At 45.3% G+C, this 19,339-nt stretch overlaps 1 protein-coding gene across 1 annotated transcript in view; it reads right to left on the reverse strand.

Annotated features, from left to right (window-relative positions):
* BRF1 (BRF1 RNA polymerase III transcription initiation factor subunit) overlaps positions 1–19,339 on the reverse strand; it is a 266,657-nt gene that overhangs the window by 122,408 nt on the left and 124,910 nt on the right. The window contains exon 6 of the mRNA XM_044271525.1: positions 12,566–12,715. Coding sequence (XP_044127460.1) covers positions 12,566–12,715 — 150 coding nt within the window. The remainder of the gene's footprint in view (positions 1–12,565; positions 12,716–19,339) is intronic.

Consider the following 19,339-nt stretch of genomic DNA (forward strand, 5'->3'; position numbering starts at 1 on the left):
ATCAGATAGGCCAATGCTATTGAATCGAATGCCTTTGCAGCGTCTAGTGAAGCTAGGGCCCAATCCTCATTTAAGGAGAACCCCACCTGAGTAACTACCTGAATCCCTGGCATGAATCCTGTCTGGTCTGGATGCACCAATTGATAGGATTACCGATTAAGACGTGTGGCCAGAATTCTTGTCAATATTTTGTAGTCTACATTTAGTAGTGCTATGGGTCTGTATGAGCCACAGTCTAAGGGATCTTTATCAGGTTTGAGTAACAATATAATGGTGGCTTCCATAAAAGTTTTGGGCAGGTTACCTCTTTCCAAGGAGAATTGGAGGGTGGATAACAATTGAGGAGCTAGACCCTCCATATATTTAGCATACACTTCTTTGGGGATCCCGTCTGGGCCGGGAGATTTCCCAATATTAAGATCAGATATTGCTTGTGTAATTTCTTCTAAGCTAATTGGTTGACCTAATTGGGTACGTTGTGTTGTAGTAAGGGTAGGTAGGGATATGCCCTCTAAATATGCAGCTATCTCCGCTTCAGTTGCTGTTATGCTAGATCTGTATAGATCTTGGTAGAAGTGTGTAAAGGTGCGGCAATCGCCTCTTGCGTGTTGTGCAGTTGTCCTGTGGGGTCTCTAACTGCTAAAGTCGTTGAGGAGGGCGAGTTATGACGGACTAATTGAACCAGTAGTTTAGCTGATTGATTTCCCCGTTCGAATGCTGTCTGTTTCATGAAAAATAATTTCCCATCAGCCTTGTCCTTAAGTGTCGCTAAATATTGTCTTCCCGCTTGGAGCCACGGGTTTCTGTTAGTGTCTGTCGGGTGATTAATATATTGCTGTTCCAGTGTAGTACACCGGGATTCCAGTTCCACCTCTGAACGTTTGGTCAGTGCTTGGTTAGTTTCGTTTGCGTGTATTTCAAGAAACTCTCGTAGTAAGGGATTCCATCTGCTGATCCCAAGAGGTTCAAGAATGGATGTATATTCATCCTGTACATTATTGAATGTGTGCGCCGCATCAGAGTGCCCAGTATCTGTGAGTGGTCCGATATCCCTATGGGTAGGTATGTTATCGCACGTAGATTTAACATCACTAACTCGTTACCTAACATATAGTCTATTCGGGTTAAGGAGTTATGTCCGCCACTGTGGCAGGAGTATACCTTGTCTGTGGGGTATGTAGCTCTCCAGAGGTCCAACCATCTAAATTCAATCAGAAACCTATTAAGTCGTGAGGGAGTCCCTGTGTTTATTGGGTCCACATTTCCCAGAAAGCGGCCGAGAGAGGGGTCTAACGTCATGTTTAAATCTCCCATGCAGATTCCTCTAGCTTGTGGATAAAAGACTGCGAATGTAGCAGCCAAGTGTAGAACCTGCATAGAGCCGGGGGGTGGGTTATAGATCTCTATTAATGTATATTGTACATTGTCAATTAGAGAATGGACAAAGACATATCTGCCTTCTGAATCAATGATCAAAGTCTCTTACCTCCGGGCTCAATTGTTTGTGTACTAACAGGGATACTCCTCGTGAAGAAGAGGTATGGTATGAGTGCGCGGGCCAATGAACCCAAGGTTTCTTTAATGCACGAGAGGTGTTAGTGATAAGTGATGCGTTTCTTGAAGACACAAAATCTGTGGATTGGAGTGTCTGATAAAAGCAAGCACCATAGATCTCTATTGTGGTGTCCCCAAACCCCTAATATTCCATGATGGTATTTTTAGCTCAGCCGTGGATTCAGAGGCAGGTATACGTGATCAGAAGAGAAAGCAAATGCAGTGGATGAATCAGCACGCAACATTGCTACATGAGTAACTGTAAGTAACGAATAGAACATAATTATTGTAAAATCAGAAAAATTTGAATTGCGAACAATCTGTGTTCCCTAACGTTATGTTGTCTGAGAGTTAGATCTGTAATAATTTCTTATTTCAGACTGTAGGCCAGTAAATCCGGGATGCCCCCGCCTATGATGTCAGTTGGCAGAGGCATGCGGGCTGCGGCCACAGAACTAATGTGTCCATTTTGTATAGGTGCATGTATATAACAAGGTCCTATATCATTAGCAAGGATAAGGCAAATTGTAATGAAAGAATTTCAGAGAAACGACAATTAACATATATCTCAATGAAAGCAAACCAGTCGGCTGATGTCTGGTGACCAGTCTCTAGATGTGCCAAAAGCCTCAGCGTCTCGGGGATCTATGCCGCAGGGCCAGCCATTCGGAGACTTCTTCAGGGGAAGTAAAGAAGACCGCTCTGTCGCCGTCCACCACTCTGAGTTTGGCAGGATAGCCCATACGGGATGTTAGCTTCTCTCAGGTGTCTCTTGACATCCATGAAGGTGGCGTATTGTTTCCATAGAAAAATCTGGGAAGATGGAGACTCTGGCATTGTCATATTTAATTTCCTGTCGCCTTCTAGCTAGAGCTGATATCCTGTCCCTGTCTTTGCAACTGAGGAACCTTGCAAGCATGGGGCGGGGTGGCGCCCCCGGTGGAGGAGGCTTTGCTGGTACTCTGTGGTCCTGTTCTACCACATAGGCTGAGGAGAAGTTTGCATCTGGAAAAAGCTCCTTCATCCAATTTTCTATAAACTCATCCGGTGCCAGGCCTTCAGCTCTTTCAGGTAATCCTAAGATTCTAATGTTATTTCTACGGAGCCTATTTTCTAGGTCGTCTGCTTTCTGCTTCCATTGCTCCACTTTGGTATTAAGATCAGAGATGGCTCTTGGAACAGTAGCGGTGGAATCCTCTATACGAGATATGCGTTCTTCAGTGTGTTGGACCCGTTCTCGCAGATTATGCAGGTCTTGGCGCAGTAGTCCCAGATCTATCTTGACTTCGTCCAGCATTCCTGTGAGGGAAGTCTTGCACGCGGTGATAGCTTCCAAGACCTGAGTGGTTACTTGTTTAAGAGTAGGTTCCTCCTGATCTACCTCTTGGGAAGTTACTCGGTATTTCGAATACTGTACTTGCTCTAGTGTGCCTATTCCGTTGGGGTAATGGAGACCGCGCCCTATCTTCTGGTTGTCTGGCAAATTTGCGCAATTTTTCAGTGGCGCTCTGTTTTTTGTGGCCCCATTGTTATATCAAAATAGTAGACAGTTCTGTGATAATCGGAGCAGAATTCAGGGCTCAAAATGGTGTAGCGTACTGTATATATACAGTGATATTGGTAGCAGTCTCAAGACTTATATTTTTCAGAGATGCCTGGCACCTTTGTATGCATAACAGTGGTTTGATTGTAAAATCAGGCATTTTGATCCTGCTTTTTTGGGCTGTTTATACAAGAGGCTGTATCTGGGCTGCTGATGATCGGGGATATTGCTGCATATGCTGCTGCAGGAGTCTGGTTCTCTCTAGGCTTCTGCCCCCTTCCCCGGCGCTGCAAAAGTATCTGCAAGATGGCCGACTGGCGGGAAACTTTAGCTGGTAATGTCTGCGGCTGAATCCCCTTTCCGTTCTTTGTAAAACCATGCTGTATATCACTTATTATATTGACAGTTACATAATCCTGTATGTAGTCCCGTAGACGGCCCTTAAAACATTTTTACCACTATGGATGATAAGCTTACTGGTCTATAATTTCCTGGTGAAGACCTAGCACCCTTTTTTAAAATGGGCACCACATTCGCCTTGTGCCAGTCCCTTGATACAATGACTGTCATTAAAGAATAAATATTATGAACAGAGGCAAAGCAATAACTAAACTGAGCTCCCCTAGACCTCTAGGGTGTAAGCCATCTGGACCTGGGGACTTGTTCACTTAAAATTTTTTTTTTTTTTAGCATATTAAGGACCATTTCTACAGTCAACCAGTTAAGTATGTTATTTGAGGTATTTACAGCAGTTGCACCACCCTCATGAGATGCCCTCTCTTCTTTTGTATATATACAGGTCCTTCTAAAAAAATTAGCATATTGTGATAAAGTTCATTATTTTCTGTGATGTACTGATAAACATTAGACTTTCATATATTTTAGATTCATTACACACAACTGAAGTAGTTCAAGCCTTTTATTGTTTTAATATTGATGATTTTGGCATACAGCTCATGAAAACCCAAATTTCCTATCTAAAAAAATTAGCATATCATGAAAAGGTTCTCTAAACGAGCTATTAACCTAATCATCTGAATCATCTAATTAACTCTAAACACCTGCAAAAGATTCCTGAGGCTTTTAAAAACTCCCAGCCTGGTTCATTACTCAAAACCGCAATCATGGGTAAGACTGCCGACCTGACTGCTGTCCAGAAGGCCATCATTGACACCCTCAAGCAAGAGGGTAAGACACAAAGAAATTTCTGAAGGAATAGGCTGTTCCCAGAGGGCTGTATCAAGGCACCTCAGTGGGAAGTCTGTGGGAAGGAAAAAGTGTGGCAGAAAACGCTGCACAACGAGAAGAGGTGACCGGACCCTGAGGAAGATTGTGGAGAAGGACCGATTTCAGACCTTGGGGGACCTGCGGAAGCAGTGGACTGAGTCTGGAGTAGAAACATCCAGAGCCACCGTGTACAGGCTTGTGCAGGAAATGGGCTACAGGTGCCGCATTCCCCAGGTCAAGCCACTTTTGAACCAGAAACAGCGGCAGAAGCGCCTGACCTGGGCTACAGAGAAGCAGCACTGGACTGTTGCATGTCATTCAGAAATCAAGGTGCCAGAGTCTGGAGGAAGACTGGGGAGAGGGAAATGCCAAAATTCCTGAAGTCCAGTGTCAAGTACCCACAGTCAGTGATGGTCTGGGGTGCCATGTCAGCTGCTGGTGTTGGTCCACTGTGTTTTATCAAGGGCAGGGTCAATGCAGCTAGCTATCAGGAGATTTTGGAGCACTTCATGCTTCCATCTGCTGAAAAGCTTTATGGAGATGAAGATTTCATTTTTCAGCACGACCTGGCACCTGCTCACAGTGCCAAAACCACTGGTAAATGGTTTACTGACCATGGTATTACTGTGCTCAATTGGCCTGCCAACTCTCCTGACCTGAACCCCATAGAGAATCTGTGGGATATTGGGAAGAGAAAGTTGAGAGACGCAAGACCCAACACTCTGGATGAGCTTAAGGCCGCTATCGAAGCATCCTGGGCCTCCATAACACCTCAGCAGTGCCACAGGCTGATTGCCTCCATGCCACGCCGCATTGAAGCAGTCATTTCTGCAAAAGGATTTCCGACCAAGTATTGAGTGCAGAACTGAACATAATTATTTGAAGGTTGACTTTTTTTGTATTAAAAACACTTTTCTTTTATTGGTCGGATGAAATATGCTAATTTTTTTAGATAGGAAATTTGGGTTTTCATGAGCTGTATGCCAAAATCATCAATATTAAAACAATAAAAGGCTTGAACTACTTCAGTTGGTGTGTAATGAATCTAAAATATATGAAATTCTAATGTTTATCAGTACATTACAGAAAATAATGAACTTTATCACAATATGCTAATTTTTTTAGAAGGACCTGTAGAGCTAAAAAAAACATCTAGGAGCTCTACCTTCTCTTGATCCCCAGTGACCAACACCCCGTTACCATCATTTATGTATTTGAAGAATGTTTTGGGGTTGTTCTTACTTTCTTTGGCCACCTGTATTTCATTGTGTATTTCACCAGATTTTATTACCTCTTACATCATTTACTTAGTTCTTTGTACTTTTTAAAGGTTACAGCTGACCCCTCCGATTTGTATTTCTTAAATGCCCTCTTTTTGTCAGTTATTGCCCTTTTTACACTATTTGTAAGCCATGTGGGGTTTAATTTTATTCGCTTGTACTGGTTACCTCTAGGAATGTATTCAACAATATACTTACCCAAAGTAGATTTAAAGCACTCCCATTCAGCATTAGTATTATTATGTGACAATAGTTGCTCCCAGTCTATGTCCTGATGTGCAGCGCTCAAACCTGGGAAATTCGCCTTTTTGCCCTACCGACCAGAGTTAGTTTTTTACAGTTTAGCTGGAATATAATTATATTGTGGTCACTGTTACCAAGGTTTTCATGGACAGTGACATTTTTCACAAGCTCGGCATTGTTAGAAATTACTAGATCCAGAAGAGCATCGCCTAAATGTAAAATATAAAAGAAAGCCATTTTAGCTTTTTTTTTCTTCCTATTCATAATTGTTCATGTGTCACACTAAAACAGCGCCATAGTTTGCCACCTTTCACTTCTCTCTCCACTTTTAAAAAGTGGTGACGGAAAATTAGGTGGGGCTTATATGGCCCAACAGATTTAGGGCCCATTCACACGACTTTAAGGGCTCGGCTCCTGTATTGCGGACCACAAAACAGCAGGGTTGCTGCTGATGCGGATCTATTGACTTGAATGGGTCCTCGATCTGCAAGATATGGCGAAAGATAGGTTATGTCCTATCTTCGGTGGAACGGAGGCACAGATCGAAGAAACGCTTCCATGGGCTTTCCGTTCCCTGCTTTGGCACCGCAAAAGATAGGTCATGTCCTACCTTTTGCCGTATTTTACGGATCCCAGACCCATTCAAGTCAATGTGTCCGCAGTGCAATACAGGATTCACATAGCCAGTTCCCATGCATTGTGGTGCGCTATTTGCAGTCCGCAGCACGGCCATGGAGCTCTTATAGTCGTGTAAATGTGTTGTTACCATAATTTATGCCAGTAGGGGACGTAAAATTTTAGTTGAACGCTACCCTAGCTCACAGCTGGCGTAGATTTGCATTTCTGGTATACGCACCAAATTTAAGAGGTCTATGCTTATTTATAAATTTGTCGCATTCTGCACCAATAGACTTTATAGTAAGACTGGGGTTTGTAATGTCTGCCCCAATGTGCCCAAATATCAGTCTCAGGGCTCATGCATATGAGCGATTTTAAACTCGCCAGTTCATTTTTAGTTTAGTGTTTTCTGCAAATCTAGGCTCGTGTCTTTTTTCTACGCAGATGTCGTCAGTTTTCATGCAACACAAGGTCCATATTCTAAGTCACCACGGATAAGTGCATGGGGGTTTTACAGTAACCCAATTGGGGGAGTCTTCCGTATCAATCAAAGCGTTAAACCGTTGGGATAGAAAGTTCCCAAATTCCGGTTGTCAAAGCAGAAGGCCAAATACCAGAAAAACACAGCATTGTAGAATGAGGCCCATTAACAACCACCGGAAATGGAGCATTAGTGTCATCAACAGGTTAAAAGGGTTGTCCCCCATACCAGCACCTGGATGTAAATACTTTATTAGTATAATAATTTAGCATAGCCACTGAGTTACTTCAATAAAAAGTATCTGTATAGCGCCACCTGCTGTTTGTTCTTTTCCTTATTTCTTTGACCTGCTCACCGAGATGGTCGCACATGCTCAGTTTTACCCTTCAACTGCCTCCCGAGCTGTAATAGGGAGACAGCTGCAGCAGAAAGGACACGCTCCCTGAGCTGCAACAGCAAGGACTTTCCCTTTGAGCTGTCAGCTTGATATAAATCTAGCAGAGCAATGAATGGGGAGATCTCTGGATCCATGTGAGGTACAGGGCTGGTTAGAAAGGGATTGTCATGTACTATATGAGGTCTGATTTTTATGTTTCACATAAGTCATGGGATAACCCATTTAGATTTAACACCCCATGGACAAGAGAGGCACAGTTTTTTTTTCTTTTTTTGGGGGGGGGGGGGGGGGAGCCAAATGACACAGGTAGACCTGTGTTACAATAATGTAGAGCCTGGGTTTATATGAACATTGTCCGAGTAGCGGACATCTTAGTGACAAAAAGCGTGTTCACACTGTGGCCTGGTATACATTGCATTTTGAGGATTGACCCATTAGGATACTTTAAAGTGCACACAGTAAGAAAGAAAAAAAGGCCTCTGCAGAATAAACATGCAAAAGTCAGTAGCGAGGGGAGCATTACAATGTCATCACAGTTTACAATGAGAGCAGATGGAGCCCACACATCATAAATAATGTGCAATCCGTAATCATCACAGCTCCTAATGTTTTTGGTATTTGCGATTAGACGACGGAGGGAAAACACATTTACAGAAAACACATAGCGCCCAATGATGCATTTCATATTCGCGCGGCAATTAAAGTGTTGGAGGGGAAAGAAAAAAAAAAGCCCAATCATTTGGAAGCGCCGTTTATGAGAACGATATTTCCTAGTGAAATGTTCCTGTCGGATGGCCTCTGCACGGCTATAATCTGTGCGGAATAGGTCAGAATGGAAAGGTCATTCCCCCCCCTCCCCCTGTAAGATTAAAACTTTAATAGGCTTTCCCTGGAAGAAAATGCTATAATGTGAAGGTAAAATGACGTGTGTAATGGTGTGGACAGGAATGCACGCTGCTGCCCAGTCCCACAGAATTTCACAGGCTACCTATGACTACGAGTAGTCCAGCCGGGGACTGCAGATAAATGTCCATGATTTATGCAGCACACAAAAACGGTACTTAAAGGGAACCCGTCACACAGAGCATGGTGTCTGAGCTGCAGGCGGCATGTGATTCGGGGCTCATGCACACGAAAAGTATTTTTAATCCGCTTCCGTTTCATTGAAAAAAAAAAATTTGCGGACTGAATGCGGAACCATTCACTTAAAAGGGCCCGCAAAAACAACGGATGGTGTGCATTCCGTTTCTGTATTTCCATTCCGCAAAAAAGTAGTGCATGTCCTATTATTGTCCGCAATTCACGGTCCAATGCCCCACTCAAGTCAATGGGTCCGCAAATAAATACGGAATGCACAAGGAACACATCCGTATGTCATCAGTATTTTGCGGATCCATACTGTAGAAATGCTATGCCCAGCCCATATTGCTCATGTGTTTGGTAAATAATAAGTTACTGTTTCCCTTTCGCATACGGATATGTTTTGTGGAATAACGGAACCGAAGAGGACTTAAATCAGAGGGGAAAAAAAACTCTGATACGGAACAACGGATCCGTGAAAAACAGACCGCAAAACAACAACGGTCGTGTGCATGAACCATTAGCAGGAGATGCAGAGCAGATATATAGTTTTGTGGGAAATGATTCGGTATAACATGTAATTTTCTCATTAAATTTCTGCTCATTCGGGTCTTTGAAGTCCAGGAGGCGGTCCTATCAGTGATCGGCAGTCTTCCCTCTATGCCTGTGTATACAGAGATAGCACCAGTCCTATCAGTGATCGGCAGCCTTCCCTCTATGCCTGTGTATACAGAGATAGCTGCAGTCCTATCAGTGATCGGCAGTCTTCCCTCTATGCCTGTGTATACAGAGATAGCTGCAGTCCTATCAGTGGTCGGCAGTCTTCCCTCTATGCCTGTGTATACAGAGAGAGCTGCGGTCCTATCAGTGGTCGGCAGTCTTCCCTCTATGCCTGTGTATACAGAGATAGCTGCAGTCCTATCAGTGATCGGCAGTCTTCCCTCTATGCCTGTGTATACAGAGAGCTGCAGTCCTATCAGTGATCGGCAGTCTTCCCTCTATGCCTGTGTATACAGAGAGCTGCAGTCCTATCAGTGGTCGGCAGCCTTCCCTCTATGACTGTGTATACAGAGAGAGCTGCAGTCCTATCAGTAATCGGCAGTCTTCCCTCTATGACTGTGTATACAGAGAGAGCTGCAGTCCTATCAGTGGTTGGCAGTATTCCCTCTATGCCTGTGTATACAGAGAGAGCTGCAGTCCTATCAGTGGTCGGCAGTCTTCCCTCTATGACTGTGTATACAGAGAGAGCTGCAGTCCTATCAGTGATCGGCAGTCTTCCCTCTATGACTGTGTATACAGAGAGAGCTGCAGTCCTATCAGTGGTCGGCAGTCTTCCCTATATGCCTGTGTATACAGAGATAGCTGCGGTCCTATCAGTGGTCGGCAGTCTTCCCTCTATGACTGTGTATAAAGAGAGAGCTGCAGTCCTATCAGTGGTCGGCAGTCTTCCCTCTATGACTGTGTATACAGAGATAGCTGCAGTCCTATCAGTGGTCGGCAGTCTTCCCTCTGACTGTGTATACAGAGAGAGCTGTCAATCACTGATAGGACCGCCTCCAGGATATAAGCCCAGAATGAGCAGAAATTTAAATGTATAAAATACAAGTTTTACTGAATCTTTTTCCATAAAACTATAAATCAATCAGCTCAGCTCCTCCTGCTCTATAACATGCTGCCTGCAGCTCAGACTAAGTTCTGTCTGACAGGTTCCCTTTAAACGGGTTGTCTCAGCTGCCGATGCTCGCTAGCCCTGAACTTTTTGTTTTGTAAGGGGACAGTGATTATGTATGATTGATGGCACAGGCAAGTGGCACTAGGATGATGTAGTCCCCTAGCTTGCCTGTGCACACTCAAGGCTTCGCTGGAATGGAGCGGCCTTAGCTGTGTAGAACCACTCCAACACTGTGCATGGCCTGGAGCCGTTTTACACAAATTAGGGTCCATTCACACGTCCGTAAGTGTTTCGCGGATCCACAAAACACGGACACCAGCAATGTGCGTTCCACATTTTGCGGACCGCACATCGCCGGCACTTAATAGAAAATGCCTATTCTTGTCCGCGATTGCTCTATTTTTTTGGGGAACGGAATTTGCGGGTCTGCAATTCCTGATCCGGGCAGCACATCGTGCGGCTCCATAGAAATGAATGGGTCCGCAAAATGTGGAACAGAATTGCGGACGTGTAAATGGAGCCTTAGAAGCAACAATTTGAGGTGGCCGGGGAGGGAGCTGCTGCGCATGCATGCCTATGGATAATCCCAGCCACCAGAGGCCAACACTTTTTCCTATAGTGTGCGAGCATGTCCACTGCTGCTGGATTGCAGAGTGGCCGTAACCTATAACAACCAGGAGATGCCAGAATGGACTGAAGAGAGGAAAAGAGGATATTTGGACAAATAGAGTAAGTATACTTTCACACTTGCGGAAGGACGGATCCGACAGGCTGTTCACCCTGTCGGATCCGTCCTTACGCTATTTCGCCGTGCCGCTGCTCCGTCCCCATTTAATATAATGGGGACAGGGCGGAGCTCCTGCGAAGTACGGCAGTTCGCGGTGAGAGGCCGTCGGACTAAAAAGTCGGACATGCAGGACTTTTAGTCCGGCGGCCTTTCGCCGTGCACGGCCGTGCTGTGCCCCCGTCCCCATTATAGTCAATGGGGACAGAGCGGCAGTCCGGCAGCACGACGAAATAGCGGAAGGACGGATCCAACAGGGTGAACAGCCAGTCGGATCTGTCCTGCCGCAAGTGTGAAAGTACTCTTAATCAGTAAGTGTTATAATATTGTTTTGGTTAGGATAAATGCCAGCTGATGAGGTGAGACAGCCGTTTAAAAAATAAAATAAAAACATGCTAACCTGATCATTCCCTTAAAGGGGTACTGGATACCCAAGAATAAGGCCCCTTAATCACCACTGTAAAAAGGCGCATTGACCATCTTTAAGGCCGATCTATAACCTTAATCTGTAAGGACAAGTGCAGCAGCCTAGGCCAGCATATACACTATTGCTAACAGCTTGTTATAGTGCATTTAGATGCTGCGAGGAGCAGCCGATTTTCGGAAATGTTCTATCCCGACAGTTGGCTGCTCGGGAGGTGAAGCTCTGCATTTATATGCAGCAATCACCTCCAAAGTACGACGACGAGCAATGGCTGCTGCGATAGCTTGTCACCATACAAAATCCTTGTTCCTGGGCTGAACGGGAATGATGATTGAGGTGTTCGCACCTCAGATCATTTTACCTGACGAAGAGCGTAGGAAGATTCGTTCCCGATAATCTGGATGTAAATCCAGCTTTAGATTAACAAGTACAGAAGACGCCACAGCTCCTATCTGATGCATAAGAGATGTAAAACACGCCTGATGCATAATCTAACAGTCCTAAAGATCTCCAATCAATACAGCATGGACCCTATAAGGCTACATGCACACGACCACAAAACACGGATGCCGCCTGTGTGCGTTCTGCAATTTGTGGAATGGAATGAAGGGCCCATTATAGAAAAGCCTATTCTTGTCCACAAAACAGACACGAATAGGACATGATCTACTTTTTTTTGTGGGGCCATGGAACGGAGCAACAGATGCAGACCGCACGCGGAGTCTGTCCATTGGTTTTGAGGCTCCATTAAAATAAATGGGTCCGCATCCAAGCCGCAAAAAATGAGGCTCGGGTGCGGACCCAAACAACGGTTGTGTGCATGAGGCCTTAGACTGAACCCAACGTTCAGCAGGATGAGCACCAATCGATGATAATCGCTGAATGGCACTTGTTTGCATTGGCTAATTGCACAGACCGATGCTATTTGAATGGGGGAGAAATAACCAATACCGCAATTGGGATTATCGGCAGCGCGTCCATGATTACACAGGTAGATGTGCTGCCGATAATCACAAACCTTACATTATGATGAGAGATGCCAATCAGCCAAAAAACAAGGGTTTGCTCATTTAACGGTGGCACAATTATACTGGGAACCAGCATTTCTATGAACGATTAACATGGAGGCTATGGATTTGACTATGAGGTGTCTTCACAGACGTGCCAGATCCTGTGCACGAGGCCTGTCCGGCAGTGTACAAGCAGTATGAATTGTGTGTACAAAGATATTCTCCCCTAGAAGCTAATTAATTCACTCTCACCGGCACCACAAAGCCCAGACGGCCGCCGTCCTGTGTGCATCCAGTCCCTCTTCATCCTCTGGACCAGCCTCAGCGCCGTCATCGACACTTCATGGTTCTTATCTCCAAACTCTAGCATATGTGCAAATCGAGGAATATATAAACAGGGGTCTGAAAGAGAAAGGTTTCATTTCATGTTAATGTCTGTCATTTTCTTATCTAATAAGTTCAATATTCCATGCAAATACATTTCTTAAAATATCTTAAAAGGCCAGAGCTCCAGATTTCATGGCATTAATGCTAACAAGCCACCACTAGGGGGAGCTTACTGCAAACTACCATAGACTGAACTAAATAACAATACTGTATGCAGTAAGCTCCCTCTAGTGGTGGCTGTATGCAGACAGTTCAGTGGCTATATAGTTTCCAACACTTACTGCTGCCTGAAATAGTTGGCAACCCCACCAATGGTGGTCTAGCGAGCACTGCAACGTCTACACAGCTTACCAAGCACCGCGCCATACATTGTATAGTGGCTGTGCTAGGTAATGCAGCCCAGGCCTAGTCACTTGATTGGCACTGAGCTGCAGCTAGGCCGTGTGACCAACGTACATAACGTCACTGGGTTAGAAAGAGGCTGGAGTGCTTATGAGAGCGTCACAACCTCTTCAAAACGCTCATCAGTGGGGGTTCCAGGAGTTGAACCTCCATGATTAGATATTGATGACCTATCCTGAACATACAGTGCCTTGCAAAAGTATTCCATTATTCCTGTATTACATTACAGCCTTAAGTTCAATGTTTTGTTAATCTAAACTTTATGTGATGGATCAGAACAATAGTCTAAGTTGATGAAGTGAAATGAGAAAAATATATTAATAAAACTATTGTTTAGAAATCGAAAACAGAAAATTGGTATGTGCGTATGTATTCACCACCTTTGTTAGGAAGCCCATAAAAAGCTCTGATGCAACCAATTACCTTCAGAAGTCACATAATTAGTGAAATGAGGTCACCTGTGTGCAAGCTAAGTGTCACATGATCTGTCATTACATATACACACCTTTTTTGAAAGGTCCCAGAGGCTACAACACCTAAGCAAGAGGCATCACTAACCAAACACTGCCATGAAGACCAAGGAACTCTCCAAACAAGTAAGGGACAATGTTGTTGAGAAGTACAAGTCAGGGTTAGGTTATAAAAAAAATAAAAAATCTTTGATGATCCCCAGGAGCACCATCAAATCTATCATAACCAAATGGAAAGAACAAGGCACAACAGCAAACCTGCTAAGAGACGGCCGCCCACCAAAACTCACGGACCGGGCAAGGAGGGCATTAATCAGAGAGGCAGCACAGAGACCTAAGGTAACCCTGGAGGAGCTGCAGAGTTTCACAGCAGAGACTGGAGTATCTGTACATAGGACGACATTAAGCCATACGCTCCATAGAATTGGGCTTTATGGCAGAGTGGCCAGAAGAAAGCCATTACTTTCAGCTAAAAACAATAAGGCATGTTGTGAGTTTGGGAAAAGGCATGTGGGAGACTCCCAAAATGTATGGAGGAAGGTGCTCTGGTCTGATGAGACTAAAATTGGACTTTTTGGCCATCAAAGAAAACGCTATGTCTGGCGCAAACCCAACACATCCCATCACCCAAAGAACACCATCCCCACAGTGAGACCTGGTGGTGGCAGCATCATGCTGGGGGATGGGACTGGGAAACTGGTCAGAGTTGAGGGAAAGATGGATGGTGCTAAATACAGGGATATTCTTGAGCAAAACCTGTACCACTCTGTGTGTGATCTGAGGCTATGACAGAGGTTCACCTTCCAGCAGGACAATGACCCCAAACATACGGCTAAAGCAACACGTGAGTGGTTTAAGGGGAAACATGTAAATGTGTTGGAATGGCCGAGTCACAGCCCAGATCTCAATCCAATAGAAGGTCTGTGGTCAGACTTAGAGATTGCTGTTCACAAGCGCAAAAATCCAACCTGAAGGAGCTGGAGCAGTTCTGCAAGGAGGAATGGGCAAAAATCCCAGTGGTAAGATGTGGCGACTGCTCATAGAGACTTATCCAAAGCGACTTGAAGCTGTGATTGCTGCAAAAGGTGGCTCTACAAAGTACTGACTTTAGGGGGGTGAATAGTTATGAACATTGACTTTTTCTGTTATTTTGTCCTATTTGTTGTTTGCTTCACAATAAAAAAAAAAAAAACATCTTCAAAAGTTGTGGACATGTTCTGTAAATTACATGATGCAAATTCTCAAACAATCCATGTTAATTCCAGGTTGTGGGGCACCAAAATACGGAAAAATTCAAAGGGGGTGAAAACTTTTGCAAGGCACTGTAGGTCCTCCATACTGACCTCCTGGAAAACCACTTTAAATATAAAAGGGGTTGGCCACTTTCTGGTTACTGTTGACCAATGCGTTTGTGACATGATTATATGGCACTTACTAATATAGTCTTTGTTGAAATTCTGCACCATTTTCCATATTTCATAAGGTATTCTCCCTTGTTTACAAAGTTATTTCAGCTGTCCATACAGAGGTCCTGTCCATAAGATGGCCGCTGATGGAGGATCATGTGACCAGGTAAATTACCGCCATGTGATGTCTTCTCCATTCAGATACACTGAACATATCACATGGCGGCAATTTACCTGGTCACATGATCCTCCATCAGCGGCCATCTTATGGACAGGACCTCTGTATGGACAGCTGAAATAACTTTATAAACAAGGGAGAATACCTTATGCAATATGGAAAATGGTGCAGAATTTCAACAAAGACTATATTAGTCAGTGCCATATAATCATGTCACAACACTTGGCCAACAGTAACCAGACAGTGGCCAACCCCTTTAAGCCTACGATTCTGCAGGTATATATAGACCGTAATAACAACATAATAGGTGTCATTTACCATATCTATGTTTCATTGTATGGGCATAGCAACAATGTATTCGAGCATGTGTTGGCGACAGAGCAAAATGTGACCACTACATATGGAAACGGAACAGATACTGCGTGCTGCATAAAAATGGCTGCTGTATGATTCATGCCGCCATTATTTGTCATTTCACTCCCCCCATCTACTACAGGGAGGCAGGCCATACACCTTCTGTAAAGCTACATGCAATATTCGGTCCCATTGTTCCCTATTAAACAGCAGCAGAGACTGAATCAGCAGGGCTCCATGAAAGGACAGCACTAACTCCACCTGAAAGAGCAGCCGGACGGCCTCATGACGGACGATTCATCCAGTGCATCCACAGCTATAGATGCTGGGAGTCATAGGCTCACATTTACTGAGCAGTTTCATACGCACAAAAGTGCACTGGAGGAAAGCGCGTTGAATGTATTAACCAGCGCAAGCCTGTTCATAAATCTGTCACATTTCGGATCTCGCTGAAGACAGAAAGTGAACTATGGCTGCTAGGAGCAGGTGTAGATTTGCACCTATTTTCAGTCTACTCTGTAGGAATAATAGAACTGCTGAAAAGACTTTTCTTCCAACTTTTGAAGACTTTTCTATGACCAAAAACTGGCACAAATGAATGATAATGGTATTTAACAAGTCTAAGGCCTGTTTCACACGGTCAGTATTTGTTAGCAAAACCAGAAGTGGAACCTACAAGAAAAAAAGTTGAATAGAAATATTTGTGCCTCTTTGGTGTTTTGGACCCACTCCTGGTTTTGGCCTACAAATACTGATGCAAAAATACTGACCGTGTGAAAGAGACCGAAAAAAGCAATACTCATTAGAAGAACATTGGCCACACCTTCTGACCATATAATGTGTATGTTGGAGTCCTGACTCCAGATCTAGCATGTTGGATTCCACCATGCTCGATTCTCTCTATTCACAGGAGATAAGCTGTTGCCAGATCCTTTTTCCACTCTCCTCGGCCGACTGTGAAGGTTTATTGGGGGGGGGCAGGGGGGTATATAGTTTGGGAGGTATATAGCGCCTTGGACTATACATAGACATTGCATATTTCTTGGTGGAGCCTACAGATTTTGACAGAATCCACCCTATGGAGACAGGTCATGGTCCATAGAGGGAGAGGGGGCTCAGTTATCATCCTTTATTTCCCGGCAGAGGTAGGTATCTGCATTGTAACAACATGCATTTCTGTCTAAGAAAAAACAGCCATGCTGGAGAAGAGGATGGCACTTACCACATCTCCATGGCCAACTTTCTGCACTGGCAATGCATCTCTGCCCCACTGACTTGAAGCAGGTTGAGCTGAGCTGCAATACCACACACAGCCTCCAGACAAGAGGGGGCGCTGCTTTGGTAAACAAGCGGCCATGTCTTTCTAATCTTATCATACAACCCCTTTAGCCCCATATAACAAGGTCAACTAAACACAGACTGGCCTGGGCAGAGTCTGAGGAGATGTAGATAGGCCACCTTGGCGCACAGGTGGATCACCCCGGAGCGTGCAACAACATCCCAATACATCCATGGTAATAATACCGGTACATGAAGGAGATGAAAGGTGATCAACCCGATAGGAGTAGTTACCAGATGCTCAAAGTCCTGTCCAAGAAACCGGGGGTGGGGGGTGGAAGACGTTCTCCAGAACTTCCCTAGTGTTGAGCACAGGATTGTGGGGACACGTTATCTTACTTTTACATCATATAAAGATTATTACTTTATAACCTTTTTGAAGAAACCATTAACCCTGCGCAGGGCAACAAGCTAGTGATAAGACATCTGGATTCCCTTTTGTGACCTCTGGGAAAGGCAGGAAAGACTATGCAAACAATGGCTGTTTACAAAGCCATATAAATCCCAAAATAGGAATGAAGTGAAACCATGTGGTTTCCCGTAGAGCAGCTCCCATATTCCAGAGACTCACAAAATACTGTAATTATACAGCGTGAAGGTGACACGGAGCCGAGCGGGGGAATTCAATCCTTCTGGACCCTGCTGTGTGGAATGAGATATTCGGAGCATGGGCGTAGGGATCGCCATAGCAATGGCTATGGGGCCCTATGCCACCCGGGGCCCGGGCCGCCGGCTGAGGACTTTTTATTTATGTGGCGTAGCTACAGGGGTCGCAGGCCCCTCCAGGACAGACCGAGAAAGCGCTATCTGCAGGGCCTGCAGGCTGTGGGCGGCGCGATAGGGGGCGGCCGGAGGCAAGAAGGCGTACCTGCAATGAGGAGAGGGAGTGGTCCCGCTCCCAGTCTGGGCGGCAGTCCTACTGGCCGGAAGTAGAAGAGGCGGAGCGTACAGCGAAGCTGCGTGCTGCTGGGCCTGGCAGCGCTGCTGGAGTGTGGGCACGCAGACGTTCAAGTGGCTGTGAGGTGAGGGCTGGCTGACTCGTAAACTAGTAAAACTTACTCTGGAGTCCTGGACCATTATATCTGGGGAGGAGGGGGGAGCAGGACCCTGGAGGTCTGGACCATTATATAGGGGGGAACAGGACACTGGAGGTCTGGACCATTATATAGGGGGGAACAGGACACTGGAGGTCTGGACCATTCTATTTAGGGGGGAGCAGGACCCTGGAGGTCTGGACCATTATATATGGGGAGTAGGGGGAATCAGGATCCTGGAGGTCTGGACCATTATATATGGGGAGTAGGGGGAAGCAGGAACCTGTAGGTCTGGACCATTATATAGGCAGGAGGGAGGAGCAGGACACTTGATGTCTGGACCATTATATCTGGGGACTGGCGGTGGGAGATTTAGGATGGGTGTGGGAGGTCCTGGAGGGGTGTTTGGGTGGGAGCTCTGGAAGGGGTGGGAGCTCTGAGAGGTATGTGGGGGTAGGAGATCCGGGAGGGGGGCGGGCATACATTTTTTTTGCTATGGGGCCCAGTAATTTGTAGCTACGCCCCTGCTTGGCCTCCAACACTGCATCAGGAAACCTGACCACGTGGCCGTACCCTTAGAGAGATGGTCTCCAACCTGTGGTCATTCAACTCTTGAAAAACTAAAAGCCCTGCCAGTCCCATGAATCGGGCAGCACGCAACTTCAGGAACCATTTAATAAAAAGAAATACACAAAATAATGATCACCAGGGCAATCAATTGATCCCCCTTGTCCCACTCCTGGCAAGCTACTGATTTTGGTGGAAGAACCAGCTACCTGACCGGCGTTGTCCCCGCAGCGGCCACCACAGGGGTAAAGTAGAATTACATGGTGGCAATTTAGATGAATGGGAATCCGGGCAAATAAAGGGTCAGCTCAAGTGGGAGCCGCCCCTACACAGTGACTCTCCATAGAGGGGGGTTCTGAGCAGTAGACCCTCTTCTATGCCTACCGTATGTCCTTGTAGGTCATATGGACAAAGGCTGTCTTCATGACCCCTTTAAGGGAATAAGCCTACGGTACAGCAATTTCCCTGGTTTTTTTTTTTAGTCAGCAAACCTCCATAATTTAACAGACACTATCAACTATCCACGGGGGGTGGACACCGCATCAATAATATTGCACCGGCTACTCTCTATAGGATAAGTCAATGACACGAGGCCAGTAACAGAAGTGGAGTGTAGACTGGGAAGGTTGTTCTCCGGTGGCTGTAATATCATCAGCTATTACACTGTGCAAATAAAAGATACCATTATCAGCCGCATGTTTATGTTACCACACGTCACGCCATTAAAGGGGCCCTTGAGGGGGTGGGGGGTTAAAAGTGACATTCAGAAGGTTGTGTCCCCAAACACAACACACAAAGCAAGGAGACTGGGGAAGTTTCATGTAAAAGAAAATCTGTGCTCCTGTTTTTTCAGGCACCACAGGATGGAGGAGGAAATTACTTTCAGGCTG

This window comes from Bufo gargarizans, chromosome 11 (genome assembly GCF_014858855.1).
Source record: "Bufo gargarizans isolate SCDJY-AF-19 chromosome 11, ASM1485885v1, whole genome shotgun sequence".
Classification (NCBI taxonomy): Eukaryota; Metazoa; Chordata; class Amphibia; order Anura; family Bufonidae; genus Bufo; species Bufo gargarizans.